The sequence below is a fragment of the Rattus norvegicus genome, chromosome 4, assembly GCF_021556685.1.
Source record: "Rattus norvegicus strain SHRSP/BbbUtx chromosome 4, alternate assembly SHRSP_T2T, whole genome shotgun sequence".
Lineage (NCBI taxonomy): Eukaryota > Metazoa > Chordata > Mammalia > Rodentia > Muridae > Rattus > Rattus norvegicus.
The window spans coordinates 84,610,931-84,638,665 of record NC_141537.1 but is presented as its reverse complement, the minus strand read 5'-3'; the positions used below and the strand labels follow the sequence as shown (position 1 = coordinate 84,638,665).

The following is a 27,735-nucleotide window of genomic DNA, read 5'->3' as shown; positions in this document are numbered from 1 at the left end:
CATCTCTGTGGAGAGGCAGCTCTGTGGAGTGTCTGCTCAGCTCTGGGCTGCAGTTTGTGGACCACTTGTTGGCCTGTCCCAGCCAGCAGGGAGGCAGAAGAAAAAAGTGAAGACCAGAACACGGATGTGCCCAGAGATGTGCATATACCATTTCTGCTCATCTCCCACTGGCCAGAGTTTATCACGTGGCCAAACCTAGTCACCAGAGCAACTGGGAATTACATTCAGTAGTTGAGAAGTTATATTCTCAGGTATGATTTCAGGGGATTTATTAGTTAAAAAGTGACAAGCAGTGAATCAGTTTTGGTTGGTAATATTCACAGTTACATGGTTATATTTACTCTCTCTCTCTCTCTCTCTCTCAGAAAGCATCACGGTGCAGACGATGATTAACATCTTACGAGATAAAGCCAGTGGCGTTTGCATAGATTCTGAGTCTTTCCTTACCACAGCCAGTATAGTGTCTGTCCTGCCTCAGAACAGAAGTTCACCGTGCATTCACTACTTCACCGGGACCCCAGATCCTTCCAGGTTCGTCCGAAACATGTCATATACTCCTGACCATGCCCTTCCCTTGGATAGTTAAGTGGTATTTCTCAGTCCTTAGCCTGGGGTGCTGGGCTAAAACCACATAATGTTCAGTAATGGAACACAGTTATTACTGCTGAGTATAGATCACGGGCCAAGCGTGTGTCATAGACGGAGATGCAAGGATGCGCAGAAGGCAGTAAGGAGCAGATACAGGGATGCCCACGGTTTACAAAGGGTTCTCTTTGTAACTCTTGTGAGGTCCAGGGCTGATACAGACAGAAGCACCTGCTACTCTTCTGACATTGTGTCTGGGGGCTGCTTTCTGCCCGCGTCATCAGGGAGGCAGTACTGCTCAGTACTGTGGGCACACCCTTTAGGAGGGACAGCTAGGTTTGGAATCCTCTCCCTACCACCTAGCAGTTGCAAGCACTTCGCCTCACTAAGATGGGATAGCCCTGCCCCCGCCTTTGTATTGTTGAGAAGATGAAATGAGACAAACTAATAATTCACAGTAGGCTTGGAGATTATTTATAAGGAGCATCCTTTGGTGCCAGGCAGACAGTGGCCCTTCTCCCTGGCAGCATTCAGGCATGCAGTCACTTAGAACCAACCAGCCAGAGGTTTCTAAACCTGTGCACATGAGGACAGTCTGAAAAATACAGACACCTTGACCTGAACCTACCCCAACAGAATGTGGGAGGTGAACCCCAGAACCTGCCATCCTGGGAAAACTCCAGGCGACTCTCTAGTGTTTTCAGGTGTCTCGTTAGTGGAAACCCCTGAGCATTGTTTGAGTGTCGGTTATTAAGCTGTTAGATTTGCTCCCGAGGAACTCACTGCTATTAATTTCTAGTCCTTTTGTGGCTGACAAGTTTTCCTCCTACAGTGCCAGGAATATGGAGCAACGGCTACACCTTCCTCCTTTCCTAGAGATTGTTTCAGATGACTGAAGCCCCGCTTCGACCATAGCTTTATTTTTAAGCTATTACCAACACCATTAGATACTTCTGCCAGTGCACAGTTGAAGTAGTTCTTTTATATCCGAATGGCAAATTGCCAGGCACTTACTACATATCAAACATTCGTGCCTGCTGAGTAACTAGGGATGGCATGTGTTCGTGGAAAAGGGTGGTGTAGATGAGACGCTGAGGGCCAGAACCTCACAGGGGAAGAAACTAAGCCCTAGACACACAAGGTGACTGTGGAAAGATGGGATTCAGTAGACACAAAACCCAAACCAACATTTAAGTAGGCATAGCCTTTCCTTCCCTCCCCTCTTCTCCCTTTCCTCCCCTCCCTCTCTTCCCTCTCTTCCTCCCTTCCCTCTTTTTCCCTTCCCTACCTTTCTCTCCCTCCTCCTCTCGCCCTGCTCCTTCCCTCACCTTGTCTTCCCTTCCCTCTTTTCTTTCCTAACCCTCCTCTTCCCTTTCCACTTCATCAGTCTCCCACAGCACAGGCCTGAAGCCCCGGAACTGGCTGGGTGTGCAGCTTCCTGTATATGAGGCTGGGGATCAGCTTTCTGTCAGCCCCTCCCCGACCTCCTATGCACCAAGCTCTTGGTCCTGCTGCTGGTCCCTCCTGGTGTCTTTCACTCTGCACTTGGCATGCTCTCTCGGTGATCCTCCCCCATGCCATCTGCTCAGTCTTGATTTTTATCTCTACCTTTCTCCTTGTTTTGGCCTAGCAGATCCCGTTTTTCATACCTCTTTGTATCTAGACCCCCTCCTATAGGCTAAGACTTGCCTCCCAAGGGCTCTGTGGACCCCTAGGAGCAGCGAGAGCTCTGTTTCAGTCTGAAGTGTTCTGCCAACATGGACAGACATTACTTTTTTAAGGAAAATAGAGTTTTTCTAAGTAACGGGTCTGACTGCCACGGTCCATTGTCCTGTCTTGAGGTCCCATGCTAACTTGGCTTAGGATATGAGACTTATTCTCACCCGAACACCCAGAGAAAGGAATACAATTGCTCAGGTTGAAGCAGGCTGCTTAATCCAATTATAGAAATGAATTGTGAAATTGCCTTCTGGTACTAAATGGAAACTTGAAAGTAGTTTTATAAGAAAAGTATTCATGGTTAAATTAATTGGAAAGACCTCATAGCAGATTACAGTCCTTTGAGAAGACAGTTCAGCTTTGTCTTGCACGGCAAAATGGGCCATGTCGCTGTCTGTGGCTCAGAACTGCAGTTAGCTCTCATTCTGTGCGTCTCTGTAATTGGGCATGCTGAACATTCTGTCTTTTGTCAGCAGGCAGTGTAATTACCTGCTCCTGGGTTTTTTTTCCAGGTAATAAATTAGAGCGATCTCAGCTGACTTACGTTACTATTGAAATGCAGAGCTGTTTTGAGATGCTGATTTCTGAGCAGTAGACTCTGATCACGATATATAAATTGCTCCTCCCAGTCCATAATAGGAACAATGGGCAGGCTCTGCACGCTTAGGTCCCTCTCTAGCAAGTCCCACACATTCATTTATAGGTCTTGGAAAGCCTAATTCACACCTGACTCTTCCCTTCAGCCCTCCACCCTCTGTTCCCGCTCCCATCATGTGCGAGGCACCATGGACATTTGAGAGTGAAAGAAAATGTGTTTGAGTGCTTGAGGGAAAGGCCTTTTAATCATGTTTACTGAAGAGACAAATTTTACCACATTACGCCTCTGCTGAGTCAACAGGCTACTCTCCTACTGATCAAGTGGTGCTGGATGGCTTTGGGGAACAGGCTGTGATCAGCAGGAGCCATTTCCTGAGATAGTACTTGTTGATGCTCCCCTGATGTGACAGATTTGGAGGGAAAGGCTGTTTAGAGAGGGACCTTGGTTCTTTCAGACTGTCAAGTGTAGAGGTTTTGGAGTGTGTGGCAGCCAGAGAACTTGTGCTCACTCGTCTCTGCCAGCCCATGCACTAGGACGTCTTGGTGGGGTTCTAAATTGGCTAAAGAGAGAGGGTTCACACCACAGAGGTGGGCAAACACCAGAAATCAGAGGTCATTTCTCAGAGGGAGGTATAGTTGTTAGACTGGGACAGCATGTAGGCAAACCTACGTGGACTCAAGCTACAGGATGAGGAAGCTGACAGGGAGAACAGAGTCACCTTAACCTGAGAGATCATGCTGACAGAAGGAACAGAGCGCCCCTCGTGGATTGGCTCCGATTGTACACCTGGGTATCTGTCAGCTGCACAGGGCACCTATTTGTTCCTAGAGGAAGTCAGTACAAGAGGCCTTTAGTGCACAGGGCACATCAGCATAGATATACATGGCCACTGGATCAAATGGCACCCACACCCTGTCAGTTTCATTCTTTGTCCCTCCTATACCAGTCCCCTCTTCTTTCCCTCTCCCACCTCTGACCTTCCAAAATGCCTCCAAGCTTCTGGCTCTAGACTACTGGCTGCAGGGTCATTCTGTGCCCCACAAGTGCAGCTCTCCTTCCCAGTGCTCCTATTCAGTGCTCCTTCCTGGTACTCCTGAATACTGTTCTTTCCCAGTGCTCCTCCTGTACGATGTTCCTTTCTAGTGCTCCTGTATGGTGCTTTTTCCTAGTGCTTCTGAATAGTGCTCTTTCTCTGTGCTTCTACACAATGTTCCTTCCTGGTGCTCCTGTACGATGCTCCTTTCCAGTGCTTTTCCTAGTGATCTTTCCCAGTGCTCCTTGTGTAGCACTTTCTCAGTGCTCCCGTGTGACATAAGCTCCTTCACTGAGTGATTCTGCTCATCGTTGAATGTAACATTAGAGTGATGTTGCCATACGACCACAGATGAGCCATTCAGAAAGACGCCTACATTTTTGGAGAAGCTAGTTATTCTAGGCTAGCGCCCCCTTACCCCCCTCCCTCATGGGTTCGTGGCTGAAAAGATTCATCTGAGCTACAGCCTTTGCATTGTTCCTTTCTGTGTCTCCTGTCCCTCAGAGATTTTGGTCACAAGATCCTCCCAGTGCGGCTGCTTGGGGAGTGTCTTATCTTCAGCAAGAACAGAAGGGTGTTTGAGGTCAGACTGTTCTTTGGACAGATATATATAATATATATATATATATATATAGATATATATATATATATCAGTAGGGGAAGCTGACTTCATATTTACTTAGAAGACATGAATTTAACCACTTAGTTGAAATCTAACTTTGGACAAAGCACTGGCCTCTGTGAGCCTCAGTCATCTCATGTGTGAAATGGGATCATTCCCTCCTACCTGGAGCAGTGTGACCCTCAGGAACACTGGAGCAATGTGGCCTGGAACAGTGTCTGGAAGGAATGGCCATGACTCAGAGAGGCAGTTTCAGCTTTGACACCACCTAGATGTGTGGCCTTGGTCAAGTCATTTCTTGTCTGTAGACATGAACACTCACAGAAGTACATTGAAGAAGTTGCTATCTGAGATTCTGTTATGGAAAGATGCTTGGGTGTGATTCTATTTAGAATTACAGATGTGCTTTGCAGTAAAGATTGGCAAAAACGTTAGACTGTTTGCAAGCTGCTAAGGATCCCACATTTCCTTTGTAGGACGTAGGCCAGAGGTACAGATGATCCACATATTCGACAAGTATTTCTTCAGTCATCACTCAAACAATCATTTAGTTTCAATTTATTAGCAACAATTCTTACCATTTATAATAACTATCATCATATATTTTATTATTTATGTAACTTATATAGCCTCAGGTTTACCCTCGGCTACAAATTGATGTCTCAGATTTTTTAGCAGTTGAGGACGCTAATTTTTTTTTACAGACCATAAAAGGAACCCGGGAAGCTTTGACTGTATCAAATATGATGAGTACTTGCTCAAATTTAGTGTTTAATTTTCTTTTTTTATTGGATATTTTCTTTATATTTCAAATGTTATCCCCTTTCCCAGTTTCCCTTCTAGAGACCCCGATCCCATATCCCCTCCTACCTCCATGAGGGCACTCCCCCACCTACTCCCTCCTGCCTCCCTGCCCTGGCATTCCCCTATACAGGGACATCAAGCCATCACAGGACCAAGGACCTCCCTCCCATTGTTGCCCAACAAGGCCATCCTCTGCTACATATGTGGCTGGAGCCATGGGTCCCTCAATGTGTACTCTTTGGTTAGTGGTTTAGTCCCTGGGAGCTCTGTGGGTGTGGGGTCTGGTTGGTTGATACTGTTGTTCTTCCCAATAGAAAGGGTAGTTGAGAAGACTGAACAGATGTTGCCCTTTGCCTTGGAAAAGCTACCTGGCACCTTACATCACCATTAGAGAACTTCACATGCAGTAGGTAGTGAGGGAGACTGACATTATACTGAGCTCTGACGTGTTACTCCATTCCCCTGTATATAAGATACAGAAGGTCAGGACTGGGTGGCATGAACTTACTGAAGTTGGAACCCACAAGTTTGCAATTCTCATAGAAATAGACATGGAAAGGCACCAAGGTAGCAGAACAGGTTCAGGGACTGGGAGAGACTGCAGCCATGACTTCTGCCATTTGAGAAGCAGAGCAAAACCACTGGCCTCCCATCGATGCTGGGAGGGTATATACTGCCATTCCCAGCCTCTGTCCAGTTGCTTGCCCCTCCTGTTCTCATCCGGTTTAGAGCTGCTGGGATGACCAGCTTGGTCCTTGGCAGGGTCCTCCCCAGTGATCAGTGTGTCAGAGCACAGTATGCAGGGCAGGGCTCTCAGCCAATCAATCTCTCCTCCCTTTTGAGTTTTTGGTGGACCGAGGAGGTAGCAGGTGACAGATGAACACACTGTGTCCTGGGGTTGGTGAGAACGGGGGAAGTCTTTTCAAGGGGCCTTCACTCAGCCCCTCAGCAGTTCTAGGAGACTGTGGCTCCCTGCTGCAAGGTCTCATCATCCAGACTGTCTGTCACTGGCTCTGCTCGGTACTGACCTGGGTGAGTGTTTGGATGGTGTGTGCAGAATGGTCCCTGTGCCAGCCAGAGAGGGCTGCTGTAGCATATGCACTGACTACAGTCATCTAAGTGCTGCTGGCCCTGTGGGACAGGGCAGGGCTTACCACGATGACAGCTGAATGGAACCCGAAGACAGCAATCTGTTGCCTATGGTGTCCCGCACACACTTCTTCCTTCATCTTCTTCTCTTTCCCCTTGGGAGGCAATCGAAGTTGGTGTAGCCAACTGCAGCTTTGTAGCAACTCCTCTTTCAGGCCCAGCAGTCAGCAGCAGAGAAAAGCAAAGATCTATTTGCAAAAGGCTGCAGGAAGCGGAAGTGTGTTCCTTCTGTCCACAGGTAGCTTCCTCTCTTCTGGGATTTCCTTTAGTCATGGCTGGGGAATGAGGAACAAGAGCCCCTGGGGACAGCCTAGTCTGACATGTGTTGCACTGCAGGAGTCTGCACTCAGCACTTCCTCTAAGATATGTACTCATTCCGCCAGGAGAGTGGGCGTCAGACAGAGGAGGAGGCATCAACCGCCTGCTCGGTTCAGCATGAGCTCTTAGATAAACAGGCTTCTGTGGTCCGGTCATGTCCCCTCAGAGGCCTCTGAGCTTAGCTGATGTTATCTTAGTCTGAGATACTTCAAAGAGTTTTCAAGAAGATAGACCCTTAAGATCAATAGCAAAAACCACTGTCTTCCCAGGAGAGAAATGGGTAGCCCTCTTTTTGACTCAAATGCATGGCTTATTCTGCCCTGTCCTGGAACACTATGTCTACCTGCCCCTCTTTGCCAACAAAAAGAGGCTTCTCCGATTGCCTTCCTAGAGCAGCAAAAGTCTGTTTCAACATCGGCCTTCGTAAACGGTTGTTAGTGTTACTGAAATGGTAACTAGACGTGCAGCTCTGTGTCTCCTGGCCTGCACTCACCTGCCTTACTAGGCTCAACCCTAGATACCCCAGACACCAAGCCCAGTCTGCCTGACACAGTTCTCTTTTCTCTCTAGGTCCATATTCAAGCCTTTCATCTTTGTTGATGATGTAAAACTTGTCCCCAAAGCACAGTCGCCCTGTTTTGGGGACGATGACCCAGCCAAAAAGGAACCTCGGTTCCAGGAGAAGCCAGACCGGCGGCACGAGCTGTACAAGGCACATGAGTGGGCACGTGCTGTCATCGAGAGCGACCAGGTGAGCCCGAAGGAGGTCGAGGGAGGATGGTGGAGGTCAGTGAGAAAGGAGACAGCGAGGTGACTGGCACACGCACCTCTCTCCTCTCTAGCCTGACTGGTCTCTTTCAGAAAGATAATGTAGATGTTAACTTTCCTACCAACCCCTCTGAAACCAAAGAAAACAAAGCCTCTGCTTTCACTGTTACTCTGAATGCAGAGGGCTGACAATCTCTTTCTTGTCTGCTGCTAATCTCCGAGCGCCAGAGACACACAATCTAAAATCTTTGTGTACCCTTGGAGGTGAAAAATCTGTACTGTGTGGAATCAGTCATACTAAACAGTAACTGCTCCAAAGTGGTGTGAACTTTGGAGTCTCATTGTCTGAGTGGGCAAAACAGCTCTGCTCTCAAATGTGTTTAAAAAGTAGCTTCTATGCCACGGGTATTCTATCATGATCCAATAACAAGATTTTCAATTTCCAGTATGTTTTTCTTTTTAAAACAATCTCACAGAGTACAACTGTTGTACCTGAAAAGCTTTGGTTAATAAAGTTATGAGACATCAGCTCAATGAAGAAAAACCCTTAGTGTCCCCTAGCACCCAGTAAATGCCCACAGGAGCCATTAGTGGTGAATCTTCACAGAATGTGGCTGTCAGGTGTTCCCCCACTTGCATCATCACTCTTCACAGGCCTAAGCTGTCCTGAGGGAAAGAACTGTCTCCAGATAAGTTGGTGCACACGCTTCATTTTCTCTTTAAGATTTGTACTTATCCACAGTTGTAAGAAGCTCAACATGAATGTTGGGATTTGAACTCAGGTCTTCTGCAGGAGCACTATGTACCCCTAAGTGCTGAGCCGTCTCTGTGCCCTGATTTCTTTACATTTAGCACTGTGGTTATCTGAAAAGGATTTTAAAAGGTAATGACTTGGGCTAGAGGAATGGCTAGGTAGGCTTGCTGTGCCGGCATGGGCTGGGATCTACACTGGAATCCTCAGCCCCTACATAAAAGGCTGGTCCTAACTGTGTGAGCCTGTAGCCAGAGCCACAGATAGTGCTGTGGGATTGGAGAAAAGAGGATTGTTTGGGCTTCTTGGTCACCAGCTTAGCTCCAGACTCAGTGAGAGGCCATGATTTGAGGTCATAAGGTGGAGCAGGACACCTGACATCCTCTTCTGGCCTCTGCTTGAGTGCATATAACATGCATATGTACAGGTATGTATACTTGTACATGTGCACTGTACACACTTAAACCACACCGTTGTGATTTGTTTTCTGCTGCTGTGGAAGATACCATGATCAGAAATAGCTTTAGAGGAAAGCTTTTATTTGGGTCACAATCCATCACTGAAGGAAGCCAGGCAGGAGTGCACAGTAAGGGCTGGGAGGCAGAGACTGGAGCAGAGGCCATGAAGGAATGGTGCTAACTGGCTTGCGCCTCATGCTTCCTCCATATTCTATGACCATTTGCCCAAGGTGGTGTGGACTCGTTCATAGTAAGTTAGGCCTTCCAAGGTCAACTGTTAATCAAGAGAATCCCCCACAGACTTCCCACCTTCCGGGTTGGCTGAGTCTTAAGATTTCATGTAAATGTCACGGTATGAAACACAGTTCACCTTCACAAATACTAAGTCTTTATAAATTTCAATACTTTAGCCAAATGTGGTGGTGCACACCTTCAAATTCCAGCACTCAGAAGACAGAGGCAGGTGGGTCTCCTAGTTAAAGGCCAGCCTTCTCTACCTAGCAAGTTCCAAGACAGCTAAGACTAGGACTAGAGAGACCCTGATTCAGAATTTTTTCAATACTTTAAAAGTACAAGTTCTCTTTAAAAATTCTGCATTTCTTAACTTAGGGTCCATAAAATGAAGACTAAGTTATGTCTTATATTTAAAAAGTGAAGAACCAGGGTATAGTTACAATCAAATCGAAGCAACATTGACATCCAGCTGTGTAAATCAAACTCGGTGTGGCATCTGGAACCCACAATTTTCTGAACTCCAAAGAGATGGGCAACTCCATTTCTCAGGCTCTCCCCTCTTTAACACACCCAGCTTGTCACAGGCTCAGACCAACTCCATTCTGCATCCGCTGCTGTCGTTGGTGGCTACACACTGATCCCAGTGTCTCCAGTCTCCACTCTCCACTGCAACTGAGGTTGAACGGTCACCAATGTCCTTTCACAGCGCTAAGCCTCAGCCACTCTCCATGACCCCCTCTGTCCTCCGGCTTCCATGCTGCCTAAGCCAGCATCCCACGGGAGACTCTTAGATATTACCAAGTTTGGCTGCCAGCTTGAGATGCAGCCTTGACCCCCTGTAAACCACCATCACAGAAAAAGAGTGACCAGGGGATATATGTGGCGTTTATTTATGAATTGAGCCATTTATCCCTTCAATAGACTACCTTTTTGAGGACGCCTACTGTGCTCCAGTCATTGGAAGGCTGACACAAGCCTAGCTCTTCCTCTCCAGGAGGTCATGGTGTGATGGGAAATACAGCCATGTTGACCAGTTAGAACAGCATGATGATGGTGGTTATGGCAAGAAGAAGCTATTACGTTCTGGAGGAAAGGTCTCTCGCAGAGCTCTGAAGATGGGCACAGGTTGACATGGTGCTGAGGGAGGGAAGAGCCTCCAGGGGACAGAGTCACCTGAGTGATGGGCAGAGAATATCATGGAGTATAGCCACAGATATGGCCGAAGGGGATGGATACACAAGGAAGAGACCAGTGCATTTTGACAAACACTCATTAGTCAGGATTTATTCCAAATTCGGACAGCTGGTGGCCGTGCAAGTGTTCCGAGTAGGCCAGTGACGTAACCATATTCTAAAGGAGTCCCCGTGGTGGTGGTGGTTTGGATCAGTAGATGGGGGAATGGGAGCGAGGGCAGGAAGCCAGCTGGACCCTGGGCTGTCAGTATCTACTGCCATGACGCACTCTGTTCTGCATGGCTGTGTTCTTCCCTCAGGAGCAAGGCCGCACACTGAGGAAGACCATGCTGGAGTTGGAGAAGCAAGGCTTGGAGGCCATGGAAGAGATTCTGAGCAGCCCTGAACCCCCAGACCCTGCTGAGGTGGGGGACCTTTTCTATGACTGTGTGGACACCGAGATGAAATTCTTTAAGTGATGTAAGCACCCTCGCCCTTACTTAAAACTTCCCACCCGACTAAATTACCAGCAGATAAACACTCTTCTGTTTGAGTAAAACGAGAGTTACCATGTGGCCTCCTTGTGTCTAAATGTTCCCTCTGTTCAGCTTAGCAACCCCCTCCCCTTTGCTATGTAACGCGATCCCACTTGCCTCTTGCTCCATTGTGTGATAAGCTATGGGCTTGAAGATGTTCTTGTATTTCAGTGACAATGGACACCTTAGCTTCTTAGGAGGAACTAGGGTTCCCTCCGCCTTGGACAGGGCTGTGGGGACACACTGGTGGGAAAGACAAGAGCTGTGAAGGGCCTGGCCCCTCTCTAGATAGTGGTTTCTTTAAGGTTAGCAAAAGGCTTTTGTTCATACCAAAGGCTCTTGTGTGTGCAGATGGGGGAAGGGTCCCCTCAGCTTCCCTCCACTGAGCACAGGCCTGTGTGTAGCTCACAGTCCCCACAAGCATGTCCTGGGAAACAAAGCCAACGGGAAGGAGCAGAGGACCCATGGGTACAGTCCCAGCTCTGCTCCAGTCTATGTGACTTTTGAAAGACCTTTGTTCTGTGAGCTGTGATCATGTGCAGTGGACCAGACCTGCTTCCACCTGCAGGAGAGCTGGGTATCCACATTAGCCGCACCTCCCCATCCAGCACTGCACCCACCTGAGGACATTAACTGGGATTTGATGGCCAGCAACTTGTATGCGATTCATTAAGTGGCCCTGGCAGAGCAGCCACACCCAGCTGCAAATCTCGGCCAATGAGGGAAAGGAAAGGGTCGATCTTGTCTGCTGAGCGCTACTGGGCCTGGGATCTGAGCAGCCATGGTCTCAGCAGAGCCCAAAATTAACCTAATTTGTTTCCAGCATCGGTGTGTTTGCACAAAGGATTTGACGCCACAGGAGTGTGTGAGGAAGACAGGGTGGGCCGAGGCCAGAGGCAGTGAGACATTTATCCACTGAACAGTTAACCCACCCACTGCCTAGTTAACTAGGTCCCACAAATCTGTGTGCTGGGCACCTGACCTCCAGGATCTCCTCTATTTGTTCTCACGCCCCGCTGCCTGACAGATGCCTTTGGACAATGTCTAGAATGGGAGAGAGGTACAGGTGCCTATGCATTGCCACTGTCCATGACTGAAGGAGCCAGGGGTGTAAAGATGACTGGCAGAGGTATAGATTAGAGGAGCAGCTAGTGAGTGTGTGTTGTGGGGGCCTAATTATAGGTCCTCATTCTTGTCAGGGCTGAGCAAAGAGAAACTATCAGTGATCTCAGGCATGGCCTCATTGCCTTCTTGGCTGCAGTGTCCTGGGCTGTGAGAACTGGCAGGGAACTGAGCCCTCATTTCACAGTGTGATGCTGGCTACAGGTTTTATTGGGACAAATCTTGCTTCTCTTCCAACCCTTGTTTGAGAGGGGTTGGGGAGGTGTGCTGTGAGCCCTTCTCTGAACCATTTTGTGGGTTCCACACATAAGCAAATGGCAAAGCATGAGAGGTGGGACAAATTCACGTTAACGTGGCGTCTCTTGCTGATGACTAGAGGGTCTCAGGCAGAGCAGCTAAGCTGAAAGTGCCCTGTAGGTGCAAAGGGGAAGAGGGTGAGGTTTGAGGAGGAAGCGGTTGCCTGTCCAACCTCACCTGCTGAGCTATTTAAGGAAGGTGATGCAGAAGGCCGTCCTGTGGTTTCCCTGTGTGGTCTCCCCACTGCCTCTGAGGCCAGCTCAGCAGATCTGACCTGCCTGGGGCAAGCCAGGTGATTCAGGGTTTGATCAGAAGTCTAGTGATAGCAAACGCCACAGACACCTTCTCTCATTACTTTGGCCAAGGTCACAGATGGCTGTGACAACTTGATGTCATTACTCAGGTGAGCACTGAAAACACAGGGGCTGTCTTTATAATTGACTTTAGTCCAGCATCAGACAAAGACCAGTTCTATGGAGCATTGTACAGCTCAACCTATGCTGTCATTGTACCACCAGAGGGCGCAGTAGCCCTCTGTGGGCCACCTGGCACATTAAAAGGTTTTCTCCTCAGGCAATGGATAAGAGATGAGATATGAAAGCTTTGCTTTCTGGGAATGGATGGGAACAGACAAGAGAAGAGAATCTGGCGAGGTGCCTGCACGTACTTTAGTGAGTTTATCAAAATTAACAACAGAAATGATACTGGATTTTGAACAAGCAGACATAGGAGAATATTTGTTTTAAAACGCAGCTAACAGATTTCTTGTTGAAGAAACATTCTTACAGGGGTAATGTCTCAATCAGGGGTCAATTTTATGAACAACATGTAGAAAATGGGTATTCAAGAATGTCGAAGATTGCTCTGTAAATAACTTCCCAGAAGACCACCCTATATCTATTAAGCCTGAGGGCGGGGGATCCCGAGCACACTTTGGGCAGAAATAAGTCATGATCATTGAGGACAGGCTGCCTGCCCACCTGCCCACCTGCCCACCTGCCCACCTGCCCACCTGCCCACCTGCCCACCTGCCCACCTGCCCCCCCTACCCCATAGACTCTAACATAAGCTAGCTAGTGTTGTGTAGATGGGATTTACATAAGTGAAAGTGGCAGCGTAGCTGGGGGCAGACACTTGAGTTGCATAAGATAGTAAAGCGGAAGTAGTATGTTATCATTCTTGGGAGTGTCTGGAAGCTGTGGTAGGATAAACGCATCTGATAAACGCTGTGGAGACTTAGCCCAACACAAGATTCAGTGTTTGTAAGAGTCCGCCTCACAAGCTAATGAAGCAGGTGTATGCCTACTAGAGCTCTGTGGCAAAGTTCCCTTACTCTCCGGTGAGTCAGTAGCTATAAAAATAATAGTCACCACAAAGCACTGTCACCTCACATTGATACAGGTGATGCCACTCTGGAAGGTCCTCAGGGCAGCCAGGCCTGCATGCCTTCAAATTATTGGCTGCATTCTTGTATTGCAACCATCTTCAATTGAGAGCTCAGCTTTGGGAGAAAACACACCATGGAGGGAGAGGTGTGGCAGGTGTGGGTCGAGCATCCCAGCTCTCCTGTGCCTCCTGCAGCCGTAGTGTTTCATTCCACACGGCACCGAGCCCCAACTCCTGTCCTGTGGTATGTGTCAAATGTGTTTTATTGGGCTGCTGCCAACCATCTTGAACTGTCATGCAGAGAATTCTTGCAGGAATCAATAAGTTCTGTCTCTAACCATGTTGTGAGAACCGAATCGCCATAGCTGGAGCAGTGTAACAGAAAGCCTTTGTTCCTGGGGGTGGGGGAGACTGACTATGTGGTCTTAACAGCCTTTTGTACAAATACCTTCAAATCAAACGATGTCTCTATCCAGTGCTTGCCCTCAGAGTGTCTTTAAATGCACCAAGTGTACAATAAAAGCATTGAAGTCAATACCCAGGAGCCTCCTCTTGCTTGTGCTTCATGAACACACGTATGAGAGGACTGTGATTTTTCTGATTGGAATCTTTTGAAAACTCAATCAACCTCATCAGGGCCCTGCACCATGTCTCTCTACAAAGACAGATTCACTGTTTAAAAAATGAACTCCAGCTGGTTATGGTGGGGCACCGTTCTAATCCCAGTACTTGGGAGGCAGAGAAGCAGGTAGATCTCTGAGTTCCAGGGCAGCCTGGTCTACAACAAGAATCCCGAGACAGCCAGGGCTACCCAGAGAAACCCTGTCTGCAACGACAACACCCCAAACTATAACCACACGCCACTCAGCTCTGTCAGAGCAGCAGCTGTGAGGAGAGCAGCCACAGGGTGGGGACCTGGAAACATTGTGAATTGCTGGCAGAAATGAAGGTGATTGTTCACTGTGAACGATGGAGATTTCCCATAAACTGCCAAAATGACCCAGATACCTAGTATGTACCAAAGGAATTGAAATCAAGGCTTCCTAGCTTATTTAATTACTTACCTATAGATAAATGGAAGAAAGGATGGATACATAATGTGGTAAATCTAGGCCATGGAGTAGTAGTCACCTTTAAAATAAGGCAATTCTGACACATGCTGCATGCAGTATGTATGAACATTGGGTTGGACAAAAGGAATGTCATAAACACACACACACACACACACACACACACACACACACACACACACATCACTCTGTTTGCATGATGTATTTAGAGGGATCAAATACACAGCCTGTTTGCTTTCCAGAGTGTGAAGTGTGCCCTTACTTAGCTCTGGACCCAAACGTCTTCATCACTTTACATCTTAGCTATGCATTTATCCCCAGACTTGGCTGATGAGGAACCTGAGACACACCTAAGTAATTTAATCCCCCAAACTCAAGAGATTCCTACCCTGGTTTGCCTTTCAACTCTGGTCTCAGTCAGCTCCCCCAGCAGACGGACTTCGTCTCCCTTTTTCCCGGCTTCAGTGTCCACTAGAAACACAGCTGTGGAGGGGAGAGGAGGACCCTGCTTGGCAGAGGTGGCTCTCAGAGGACTTGCTGAGCCGCAGGGAAGAGACTGAGGGTTTTAGGTCGGGCTTTCCTTGGTGGCAGAGATCTTGCCTATTATATAAGGTCCTGTATTCAATCCCTTAGGACTGCAAAACAGTTAAAAAATAAACTTTTATCATTCCAATACATTGGCAGAATTTATAAGCAACATTCATGACCCATACTATAGTAATAAAACTGGTAAGTGTGTTGTTTTCAATTTCAAAAATGTGTGGGGTTGGGGCTTTAGCTCAGTGGTAGAGCGCTTGCCTAGTAAGCGCAAGGCCCTGGGTTCGGTCCCCAGCTCTGAAAAAAAGAAAAAAAAATGTGTATGGAAGGCACTCCCTGGGCATTTTTGGTGTTCCAAACAACAAACAACAACAACAACAACAACAACAGATTTTCATACAGTGCTAGAGGGATGTCACAGTGCTGACTTTTTAATGCTTTGGGGACAAATTTCATATCATCAACGAAGATGGGAGACTTGGTCCTGGACCTGGAGGGAAAGCCAGGCTGAGCTTGGTGCCTGGGGTACTCGGTGGTGAGCCAAGGACGGTAAGCAAATGCAGGCCAGGAGACACAGCGCCATGTTTTAGTTCCAGCCATTTACAAAGACCGATGTCAAAACAGAATTCCGATGTTGAGGGAAGGCCTCTCTTCATTGGCAAAGTGGACACAGTGCTCTGGGACAGGACAGACTAGGACAGAGGACTCAAGCTCAGTTCCTGACACTGGTGCTGGGAGGCTCACAACCACCTGTCACTCTAGCTCCAGGGGATCTGACACCCTCCTCTAGCCTCTATGGGCACCTGCACACATGGCACATACACATATACACATAAATAAAAATAAATACATTTCATACGCACAAGTGAAAATAAGTGTATTTTAAAAGGTGCTATTCCGGGTATTCCAGAAATCACCGTTCTATGTTTAGCCCTCTTGATCCTTACAAACGTGTCTCAGTACTTAAGTCTGACCCATTGCATTCCCACACCACACCCTCACACTGTATCCCAGAAACGTGTGTATTCATCACATGCCAATCAAAAAGGCTTAGATCAATACTGGGGAATCACAGATGCGTCTTCACAGGGAAACAGCCACACACGTTCTCACTTATTAAAGTTTATTAGGTACAAAGGAATGAATCTGCAGCAGGAGACACCAATAAATATAAAATACAGGCAGAGACATGGGGCAGGGTCACAGTCTGCAATGTGGGGGTGGGCAAGGATAGCAGGGACAACTCCATGCGTGAGTTCACAGTCAAAGGCCTAACCTGTACACTGCTGGTGGGAACCGAACGTACCCACTTGAACTTGGAGGTGGTAGGCTCCGTGACAGGTCTTGAGGAGAGCTGCTAGGCCAGATCCCTGAGAATGCTCCTTGCTTGCTATTTTTTGGTTTCTGCTTGTTCCTTCCTTATGCCCTTAAATAAGTTTGTAAAAAATATTTATGTATTATATATACGGGTGTGTGTGTGTGTGTGTGTGTGTGTGCATATGAACAAGGGCACATGTGTGCACATGCATGTGAAGGCCCAAAGGCCATCTACAGGTATCTTTTTTTGGTCTATCTCTATCTTATTCTCACTAAACCTGCAGCTTGCAACTTGCAAATTTTGCTAGGTTGGCTGGCCACCGACCTTCCTGGGGTCAGATGCCTCTACCCAACTTCTAGGATTACAGACATGCTTCCCCCATGCCTGACTTTTATATAGGTCCTGGGGATATGAATTCCGGTCCTCATGCTTGGGCAGCAGGATGTCTACAGACAGAGACATCTCCCCCACTCTTGAATAGTTTAAATTCCTGTGCCAGCAGTATAGAACATACACCATGTGAATACATGGTGAACATACACCGTATGTGAACAATTCACTGATTCCAAAGGCAGGACTGCCTTCCTGATGGCCCTCATCGTAGTTATGAAAGCTTTTTAATGATTATTACTCTGCATGGCTAGGAGAAGAGTAGTGTGGCTTCTGACCTTTCTGCACACTTCCAGAGCCACCGTAACAAACCAGCAACGTAGAACCGTCATGTCTGCTGATGTGGCTGTAACTACGGCTTGAGTCACTGCCCCAGAGATTTTGGAAACTTGACCCTGGCTCAGTTTCTCCTATCTGGCAGGAGAAAGCATGACACTAATGCAGGACATTTGCTCCAAACAATAGTCAGGTGTGTGCAGACACACAGCTGAACACTCTCCTAATCCATTGGCCCCTGATGGCCCGGCCTGGGCTAATGTTCTTGTGGTCGGAGTGCTCCAAAGCACACCATTGTTCATTTCCCCTCTCTTCTGTCTGCAGCTATTCTGAATACAGTGAGGGATCGGACTGTTTCCTCCCATTTCCCCCTCCTCTGCTACAGCCTCCCCTCTCCAGTGGATGGGAGCATTTGGGGCCTGACAAGAAGCAAAAGCATACTTTTCTCCCTTGAGATTCAAAGAAGGGTGCAGAGAGCAGCCCCAGCCTGGCGTGGCCCTCTGTCTATTCAGGACAGCTGAACTCGCTGCCTATTACTGCTGGGCATCCCAGGCACACGCCACCAGGCAACAGAGCCATCTGCGCTCTCAGATGAAGCTCAGAGAGAAGGTCCTTTGGGCTGATGGGTATTCTGAGACTCCTACCAATGGGGCAGGATATTTGAGATATGCTCCAAGAGCTGCTCTGCTCTTTCGTATGTGTTTCTGTATGAGTGTGTATGTCCCTGTGTGGGATGTGTGCACACATGTCATGCGTGAACCTGTAAGAGGCCAGAGGTCAACTTTGGGTGTTGTGGCCTCAGGAGTTGCCACCTTGTATTTTGAGACAATGCCACTTTCTGGAACCTGAGGCTCCTTGAATAGCTTGGCTGGCCAGTGAGTCACAGGGATCTGCCTGCCTCTGCTCCCCCAGTAATGGAATAACAAGTGTGTGTTACCACATCCAGCTCTGTGTGTATGTCCTTAGCAGGCATGTTACCAGTGGGTCTATTTCTCCAGCCTCCTTTTATTCTTGTTCTTTTTAAATATATGTTGTATTTTCCATGTAAATCTTACACTCTGAGTAGAGTTTGGGGAGGGAGACTTCTGAGGTAAAAATAAACTTATCATAATCATGAGCTATATACAACCGTAGTCTACAGGGATGGGAGGATATCAAAATCTCATAAAGCTGACTTTACCCTGGCTACCAGCATGGAGCTGGGAACTTGGAGGTGTTGAAGGAAAGCGGTAAAGACTGGGCGCTGGGGATGCTGTAAACAGTAAGAGCATTGGCTACCTGTAAAAGAATTCAGTTACAAAAGGGGCCCTGCGGAAGGCATGGGAGGGGCCACGCCCACTCTAGCCTTTACCTTGGGATATAAATATATATATATATACACACATTAGGCAGCAAAATGACGTCCCTGTACTGCTAAAAGGAAGCGAGACATGGCTTCTCGCTCACTGGAAGCTGAGTGGCAACACCAGGACCTGGCGACACACTGCTTCCTCTGAGCTGCGTGGTTTATAAGGCATTATTTGGTTTGATTTTGCGGTTGGAGTGATGAGAGTCATGCCAATAAGAAGCTGTTGTGGATAGTTATGACTTTTGGACTACTCGAAAACTAAGGATGCTCTGGAAAAGGTTTCAGAATCCTCGAAGGACCAGCCTGCAAGCATATGTTCTAGTCACAGTGGACACCACAGGGCGGGATCGGGAGCCATCTGTACAAGACGGACAAATGTCAGGGTGCTTGTTTTAAAAATATTAAAATGTTACTCAAATGAAAGTTGACTAACATGGTGCCTAAGGGCTTCATGCAAATCATTATTTACAAAAAAAATAAATGCTCAGTTCGGTGCCTGCATTCAAAGGAGTAGATCTTGAGTACAGTAGAGTCTCAAGGAGTTGTCCTGGTGTCTAGTCCAGAACCCCAGGACCTTGACGTCACCATCTTCTCACCGGAGTGCCTTTAGAGATAACTGCAGAAACATCACAGAATGTTAACTGCAGAAACATGACAGAATATTACTGCAAAACTATTCTCATGAAGACACATTGCCTACAGAAGATCCCTTGGCTAGGATCTCAAACTTTCAGATTTTCCCTCTAGGCGAGATGACTCCATCACATACAAGGAGCTGGCTTTTTTTGTTTGTTTGTTTGTTTGTTTGTTTGTCTTTGGCTTTCCCCCCAGAAATTGAGAATGGGAAGGGGCAAAGGGGACCTGAGGTTGATGGTATGTGGATACCTGATAGGGTCTTATAAACATTTACGGAAGGAAGCATATGCAATTCACTAGGTACAGAGCTCAGGAAAAGCAAACCGTGTGTTGGAGAAGCCATATGAAGGCAACAGAAAGGAGGGAAGGGGACCAAAGTCCTCAGAGTTCCAGCCCTGGGCCACTGTACCCATATCCATAGCACTCCCTGGCTCTGTCTACTGTCTCGGGCCCAGTGGTTCTCCTGTATGCTGCTTTGTGCCCTCATGTGGTGCAAATCAATTAGACGATTCCCAATGAGACATAAAATAACTTGACTTTGGGATGCTTAAAGACAACATTACAACCTCTCCTTGACTGAACCGGGGTCTTCTTTACAGACATCGTGGCCAATCCATGGCTGGGAGCCCTGAGCTAGAAGCCTGACGAATCTAGGTCCAGAGAGATGAAAACCATCCTTGGGGGATGCTTTTGACACATGCTTGTCCTGAGGCCGGGACTAGGACCTGCCCAAGGGCCTTGCTGAAGGCTTGCCGCAGGGGTGGGGAGGATGAACCTTGCTGCCCGGGATTCTAGCAGATTAGAGCAGCAGTGGGAACTCCAGACAGAAGTCAGAAAGGCACCCTGGGTAACTCCTTGACCTTCTGCAACAAACTCTCCTTTGTGGAAACAGACGAGCTTCTTGTTTCAGCTCGATCGTCTGGCTACTGTGAACGGTCAAATGCGAGAACCCATACAACCCAACTGAAAACTGGGAAACGCTTTGTAAATGTAGGCACTAGGACCATGGTGAGTCTTTCAGTTTTCTGATCATAAAATACTATCTATTCATTGTAGAAAATATAGAACTGGAGAGATGGCTTAGAGGTTAAGAGCCCTGACTATTCTTCCAGAGGACCCAGGCTCAGTTCACAGCACCCACCTAGCAGCTCACAACCATAACTGTATCTATAACTCCAGGTCCAGGGGATCTGGCACCCTCTCTGGCTTCTATGGGCACTGCACACATGTGGTACACAGACACACATACAGGAAAAAACACCCATACACATAGAATAAAAGTAAATTTAAAACATTCATTTTGGAAAAACAAAACAAAACAAAAAAAAAATCCCAGAGATACACTCTGAAGAAAGTAAAAATCAGCGATAATTTTCTAGAGTCAAAAATCTAAACTAGGCCATTATTTGGTTTTTGTCATTTATCAAAGGAAAGTGACTCAGGAAGGGACCGGAGTCCTGAGACCAGAGGCAGCCAGGCAGGTCTAAAGCACGCCTGTGTGTGGCTTCTCTCTCTCACCTTTGAAGGACGGGTAGAGTCTCTCGGTGGGCATTTTTCCTTTCTTCTGAATGCTGCAGACACTCGTGACTCACCTCCTTACTAGAAGACTGTGGCTAGGCCCACTGAGGATGCTGTGCACGTGACAGGCTATTCTTTTTGCTCTCAAGGTTTCCTCTGTCCTTCCAGTGGTACTCACAGTGGCTTTGGGGGGCAAGGGGTGGGGGTAGGAGTTTCTCTTGGTTCATCGTCCTCACGTTTACTAAATTTTTAGGTACTTCCATTCAAGATTCTCATCCAACTTGAGTTTCTATTTATTATGTCTTCAAATTGCCTTTCCACTCCTTTCTCTCACTCTCCTTCACTAAGTCCAGCAATGCACAGCTTTGCCCACCCAATGGTCCCCAGCAAGTTCTCTTGGGCTCTGCTCCCTGTTCACCGTTTCTGCCGTTCCTCAGACTAAGCAATTGTGTTGTCTTCAAGTTCACTGACTCTTTTCTGCCTGTTGGGATGTGCCTTGCATTTTCACCACTTCCCCTCATCTATCTCGTCTATCTGTCAGCGTTGGTCTTTATAGAGCCCTCCATTCTGGTCACATGCAATTCTCTTGAACTTAGCTGAACACCTCCAGGGCACCTCCGATAAAGTCTGAGGGGAACCTACCATGAGTTCTGTTTCGGGGATAGTTTACGTTTCTACTCTCCCTGCCATCTTGGAAGGGACTATGTTTCCCTGTCCTCCTGTGTGATCTGTGTATTGCTGTTGTCAGAAACCACACATTTGGATGAAGCCACGCAGCGGCAGTATTGGAGATTAGATTCTCCACTCTCTCCAGGCTTTGCTTCTGTACTGTTCTTGTTTTACTGATCTTAATTTTTTATGCTCGTAAATTATCTCAAAGCCAAGAATCTCCCTAAGGCATAAATGCAGATTCTCAGGTGCCTTCCTGTCTCCTTTTTTGTTTTCCATACATAAGTTTACCTTTGAGTTTCTTTGAGATGGTTGACATTATCAACTTGCCATGATCCAGAGTCCCCTAGGCAATAGGCCTCTGGGCATTCCTAGTTATCTAGACTGAATAGATTACTAGTTATCTAACCTTTGCCATTCTTATGAGAGATTTTTTTTTTAAATCAAGTAACTTGAGGTAGAAGACCACCCTAAAAGTGGGTGGTACCGTCCCCAGGCTTGGGTCCAGGGATGCATTAAATGGGAGAAACGGGCTGAGCACATGCATCCACACCATTCTGCCTCCCACTACCGATGCAAGATGCCCAGTTACCTCAAGGGCCTGCCCCCGGAAAGTGTCAAGCCTTCCTCCCTGAAGTTGCTCTTGGAAGCTATTTTTATTACTGTACCAGGAAAGGTGACTAATGGAGACTCTCCTAGTCATTAGTGTTTGAATCCCCAAATGAGAAACAGAAAAATCGTAAGAGAATCTCCCAGCAAGCACTTCAGCCTGAAGGGGAGGGGCCTGCAACAGTCTAGGGGTGGGGTGAGAAAATGATGGACACTGAAATCAGTATCTGAACCCCTGTGATCTAAAATAGTGAGGAGAGACTGGAGCGTGCATCCCTAAGATCTGAGCGAGTGGGTAGTTGCTCCATGAGTATGCACATGGCTGCTTGTCAGGGGAATATGGGCAGGAAATGGCTAAATGCTGATGTCTCGTGGGATGAAACTGAGCGAAATCGGCTGTAGTGTATGGCTCAAGTCTTTCCTGGACATAGTAAGTCTTCAGCAGATACCAAAATTCTAAGACAATTGCAACAGACAAGTGCCAGAATTACCACCATCCAGGCAGAGTGGCAGACTGTGGTGTCTTCTACCTTGCCACCTTCCCAGAATCCTCTCTTCCACCAGTCAATAATCTTGCATAACTCCGTCCTTTCTCCCCCCTCACCTTTACCCTTATACACTCACTTTTGAATCTGTGACCATTGGAGAGCAGTTATTGGAAACTCAGGCTTCTGGAATGATCAGAGTCAGGACTGAATGAGACTGCAGGGTTCTGACGCGTCTCTGTGGAAAGCCCCTACCACAGGGCAGAGTGTGAAACTGAAGGTGTTTCATTCTGACCTTTAACAAAGGCACAACCAGTGGCCTTCTTACAGAAGAGCAGTCAGAGAGGAAGGCTTCTACAGAGAAGAATCCCTGCAGAGCAGTGGTTCTTGACCTTCCTGATGCTCAGACCTTTAATACAGCACCTCACGCTGAGGTGCCGCACCCCCGAACATAAAACTATCTTGTTGCTACGTCATAATTTTAATTTCACTACTGTTATGAATCATAATGGAAATATCTGATCTGCAGGATATCTGACATGACCCCAAAGGGGTCCCGACCCACAGGCAGAGAGCCCTAGAGAATTCCAGGCTTTATTCAGGGCCCAGGGAGGTGTTACCTGAGAATTTCTGGTTTTGATGTCATCAGAGCTCTGCCCAGCTGCCTCAGCTTGGAGCCAGGAACCAGGTGTGCGGCCTGAGAGAAACGAGAGTGATCTCACCATCTATTGGCCCAGGGCCTCTGTACCCTGTGGAGAGACTTTTCTGCTGAACAGCGCTCAAAATACCAGCAGAGAATCTCCGGGCAACATGAGCCCAGCCTGAAACCTTCTGCCTTCTGGCCTGGACTCTGGGTTTCCACCCGTCTTCTGTGTCACACACTGTGGGCTCAGGGAGCCACAGGCAGTGATGTGTGAGAAGGCCTTCCTGCCTGGCAGGTACCAGTCCTCCGGTACACTTCTTTGTCTGTCATTGAGACTAGCCGAGTACAGTGCAGGGTCTGCTAAAATGGAGAAAGATTACTATCGGCTGACACGATCCATCCCTTTTAGTGAAGCTCCAACAATATGTCTACAAGATGTCCTGGCTTCACTGCTGTACAAGCTGCACAGGACAGAATGCCATAGTTGGGAACTGAAAGAATGTAGAAGATGATGGGGGGAGAGGACCCCAAGTGCCTCTCACCCTGCGTGTTCCACATTCGATTCCAGTTTCCTGCCCCAGTGTCACCACAGCAAAAAGTCTGACTTCGTTTTCACAGATGATTTACTCAAGTTTTAAAGTCACATCTCCAGGTGCTCCCCAAATTTCCCTTCAGTCAGAGCTTCTGGACCTCAACTCCTGGTGTCTTTTCCTCTGAGGCATTTGGCTGGAAACCCCTGCCACCTGTCCCTTGTCCTGCTGCTGTTGGGGACGAGGGATTACACAGCCATGTCTCACATGCACCCTATCATCCGCATTTCTGAGCCACTTCTAAAGTTACTGGTTACTGAGGACGGCCTCTGACAAAAGGTTCAGGTGCTGGGAGCGTTAGGGTGAGGTTATGGAGCAGCAAGCAGCTCCTCGAATGCTCATGAAGATGATTCTGGGGGTGAAATTGTACGGAAAGAAAAATCCAAGCTTTTAAAATCCATAAAAAGAAACATAAGAAGCAGATTCTCCTCTTGTGTGGTAGAATTACTATTTTAAAAAGTCCCCAACGCTTCTGAAACACTCTACAGTCTTACATACTTGGCACCATAATAGTCTCGCAGGTAAGGCACACGTTCCAATGAACCATCACAAAGTGCTCTGTAACCCACAAAACACTAATCAAGGTCCAAACCGAGGACTGAGTTGGCTCAAGAGTAAAGATGTTTTGGAGCCAATCACAGAGAGAATGTTAGTTTCCAGTTAGTTTGAGTAAAATGTACCAAGACACTGACAGGTAGCCCTGGTATACTTCCACATGGGAGAGAAGCCTTGCAGACTGTGGTCCTTAGTTTTATGGATGACCTGTCTGCCTCAGACAAACCTCTCACTGGGCATAGATTTCATGGTCAGGGCCTTACCGACATTGGTATTCCCTGTGGGTGTGACCTTATACTGTGGGACACTTGCCACATCCGTCAGAGCTACTCACTCAGTGCCTTGCCTAAGCACTGGCCTACTGGCAACCACCACAAAGGACTCTGGGAACAACTGCCTCAGGGAACAACCTCTGCCCCCATCTGAAAACTAATGTGTGGTAACATGGGCTTCATGGGTGGGCAGTTTCCACCAGCTTTCATAAGCATCAGAACACATAGGCTGGAGGATAATTAGTTTCTCTTTGAAAAAGGAGGGCCGACTCCATGTCTGGTTGCAAGAAAACCTTCACTGCTGTTAGAAATGAGTCTCTGAGACATCCTTGGGGATAGTCAGGCTGCTCTGAATAGACAGAGCAGCTTAGGGGCATTTTTCCCCTATGAGGTGCCACTAGCCTCTCTGGTGTCACTCTGTAAATGCAGCATTTGCTACCTGCTGTCTCCTCACAGATGAACAGAAACTTGGATCCTGTGGAATGACAGAGTTCCCACTTTTGCTTCTGTAGCTCATAACATGAAATGCATTTGACCCTTCTTCCTCGTCCCATGTCTCTGTTGTACAGAGAGTCATACACTGCCATCTTCTGTCTCAGGTATGGACGTGGCTGTGGATAAATGACAAAGGGACCACCGGGCTTAGCTGTGCTCAAGTCACCGAGCTCCCAATGGCTTCTAGCCTAACTTTTTGTCATATGGAAACCAAGGGTGCCTTGTCACCTTTTCTAAGCACAGCTATGCTTTCACAGTAGGAGCAAAATCCATTTACAGTCAACAGAAGGATGGCTAGGTAGGACTTGGGCAGGGTGCAGAAAGGGTTTGCAAACTTGGGTGGCCATTAAGGCAGAGTCTTAGATGTGCTGACACCAGGCGTGGAGAGCAGTTACTGTGAAGTGATAACTGTATTTGGGAAAAGGTGGTTCCTAGGCAGATCAGACCTGTCAGTCAGTGGCCAACACTGTTTAAACCTTGGCAGGAAGGCAGACAATACATTTTTATACATTCAATATACATTTTATACAATATGCATATTGTATATTAAACAACAGACATTTTATGTCCAATGTACATTTTATACAATATGCAATTTGTATTTTGAACAATATACATTTTTATATATTCAGTATATATTTACTATAAAAATCTGGCAGAATAGTAAAGAAAGATAATGAAAGTAATGCAGAATTTCCCCACATTTAACAGTTTTGTGTAAATCCTCCACTCAAATTATCCCTTAGTATATAACCCAAAATCAGATATATTTTTATAAAGTATTTTCATGTTCTTTTTGTGTAGTCTTGCTTGGGCTGTTTTTACTGACATAGCAGCATGGCAATTATTGCTGTTATGCTGAATTGCATGACAGTTATTAAGTATTCAACATACTCTCTTGAAGGCCACAAGAGTTCTAGCATGTGACTCTGTTATAATTAATCTAATCCCGTTGATGGAACTTGGTGCTATTTCCAAATTTTTCACTCTGAAGGTAGTTTAGCAATGAACATATGACTGGATATTTTTAAAAAAAATTTAATTCAACCATTATTTACTGATTGTGTAGTTGGGTCCATTCTGGGAGCCAGAGATAGGCCACTGGATATTTGCCATTCAGGTGTCATAGTTTACTGAGCCAGGAAGCAAGGGTCAGCAGGAAGGTACTTGGAGACAAAATATGACATGAAGAAACTTTTAAGTACCAGGGCAGAAAGAGCTGTTGTTTGACCGGACCCTCTTTGATAAACTACTCATAGACTGAACTGTATCACTCCGAATCTCACATGCTGAGGGCTTAACACTCAACAGGACGGTGTGTGGACAAGGAGCCTGGGGCAGGGCAGCAGGGGTGCCCTTGAGTGGTGGTTATGAGGGTAGGGCCCCTCTGCAATGAAGAAAGAGTCCTGCCTAGAAACAGGGTCAGCCGACTAGCACCTGAACCTTGGAGTTCTCAGCTGTCACAACTCTGAGAAGATATGTCTGTTAAGCTCGAGGATCCAGAGAAAATGGTGAGGAAGTGATGTGGGCATCCTGGAAAAGTGTCTCATACAGAAGGAACAACAACGGCAAAGGACAGAGGCAAGGGTGGGCTTGGAACCCTCTAGAAAGTTGTTGCTGAGTCAATTAAAGTGGAGGGAAGAGATGGAAGGGGAGGGACAGTAATGCAGGTCCTGTGGTTATGGTGGAAATTTCCAACCGATTTGGGAGAAGATGGGACGCCCTGGGTGTGTGTGTGTTTGTTTGTTTTTGCTTTTTAGCAGAGTCAGCAGGGCCAGACTCGGGCTCCAGAGGACTCAGATGCGGTGTGAGGCAGCGAAGCCTGCTAGACAGCTAAGTGGCGTAGCCAGCATGGGAGAGGAGTGCAAAAGCTCATACCCGGGGACATCCCAAAGCAGGTGACACAGAGCTCCCTAGTAAGGTGATGGGGGAGCAGAAAAAGAGACAGAAGTCCAAGATGACTGATGCCTTTGATGGAACAACGGAACATAGAGGAAAAGTCTGGGTGCAGAAGGAGGCTATGGGAAGGAGCGGGCACTAGACTACTCAAGACAAAATGTGACCTGGAGATCCTTGCATAGAAGGGGAGAACTGGAGAGAGGCTACATATGGAGCTGGGAACTCAGGCGATGAAGGGAAGTGAGACGACTGCAAAGGCAGAGCAGCATCTCTGTGGCCTCTCAGGAGGAAGGCATACACAGGATAGGCAGTATCATGGGGTGAGTCTTGGACTGCTGGAAGTCAGTCCAGTAAGGATGTGGTCAACTGCTCTAAGGATCGGTAAGGGACCTGACCCATTGTCACCACAAAGGTAGAACTAGACCTGACCAGTGGCCATGTGCTTTTTCTACTTAGGGTAACACTCTTGGGACTTCCAACCCTTTAATTTCTGTAAAATGAACCCCTCGGTGCTCTAGTTATAGCAGTGCGGTGGGGATGTTCTATGGCTTATGGAAGTCATTGGCTGGTTGTATCAACAATGCCTCTAAAATAAGAGTTGGGAAGGGTGAGTCTTCACACTGTACTCACTGGAGTGGCTATGAAAATACTGAAAAGGGAATATTAAATTAAAATCTGAAGACAGTTGTGGTGAGGATGTGGAAAGATGGAAAGCACTGTGCACAGATGGTGAAGGTGAAAAATGATTGGACAGCGATAGAACCCAGCACGGGGGTTCCTCCAACAATGACAAACAGAACTTCCTTATGACCTAACACTGGGCTTTGGGATAGGTATATGGAAATCAACTGAAGACATAGCCTTGAAAAGTCC

At 47.2% G+C, this 27,735-nt stretch overlaps 2 protein-coding genes across 6 annotated transcripts in view; one reads left to right on the top strand and one right to left on the bottom strand.

Annotated features, from left to right (window-relative positions):
- Positions 1 to 14,089, top strand: part of Scrn1 (secernin 1) — a 63,380-nt gene extending 49,291 nt beyond the window's left edge. For 2 of the 4 annotated variants that reach the window (XM_087659030.1, XM_087659029.1), the window contains 3 exons: positions 366 to 531; positions 7,399 to 7,579; positions 10,532 to 14,089. In XM_087659030.1, coding sequence (XP_087515156.1) covers positions 366 to 531; positions 7,399 to 7,579; positions 10,532 to 10,690 — 506 coding nt within the window. In that variant the 3' untranslated portion in view covers positions 10,691 to 14,089. 4 annotated transcript variants of the gene reach the window in all.
- A 2,176-nt stretch (positions 14,090 to 16,265) lies between these two features.
- Positions 16,266 to 27,735, bottom strand: part of Wipf3 (WAS/WASL interacting protein family, member 3) — a 72,970-nt gene continuing 61,500 nt past the window's right edge. For both annotated transcript variants that reach the window (NM_001398730.1, NM_147211.3), the window contains 2 exon segments: positions 16,266 to 19,107; positions 23,029 to 23,105. In NM_001398730.1, coding sequence (NP_001385659.1) covers positions 19,084 to 19,107; positions 23,029 to 23,105 — 101 coding nt within the window. In that variant the 3' untranslated portion in view covers positions 16,266 to 19,083.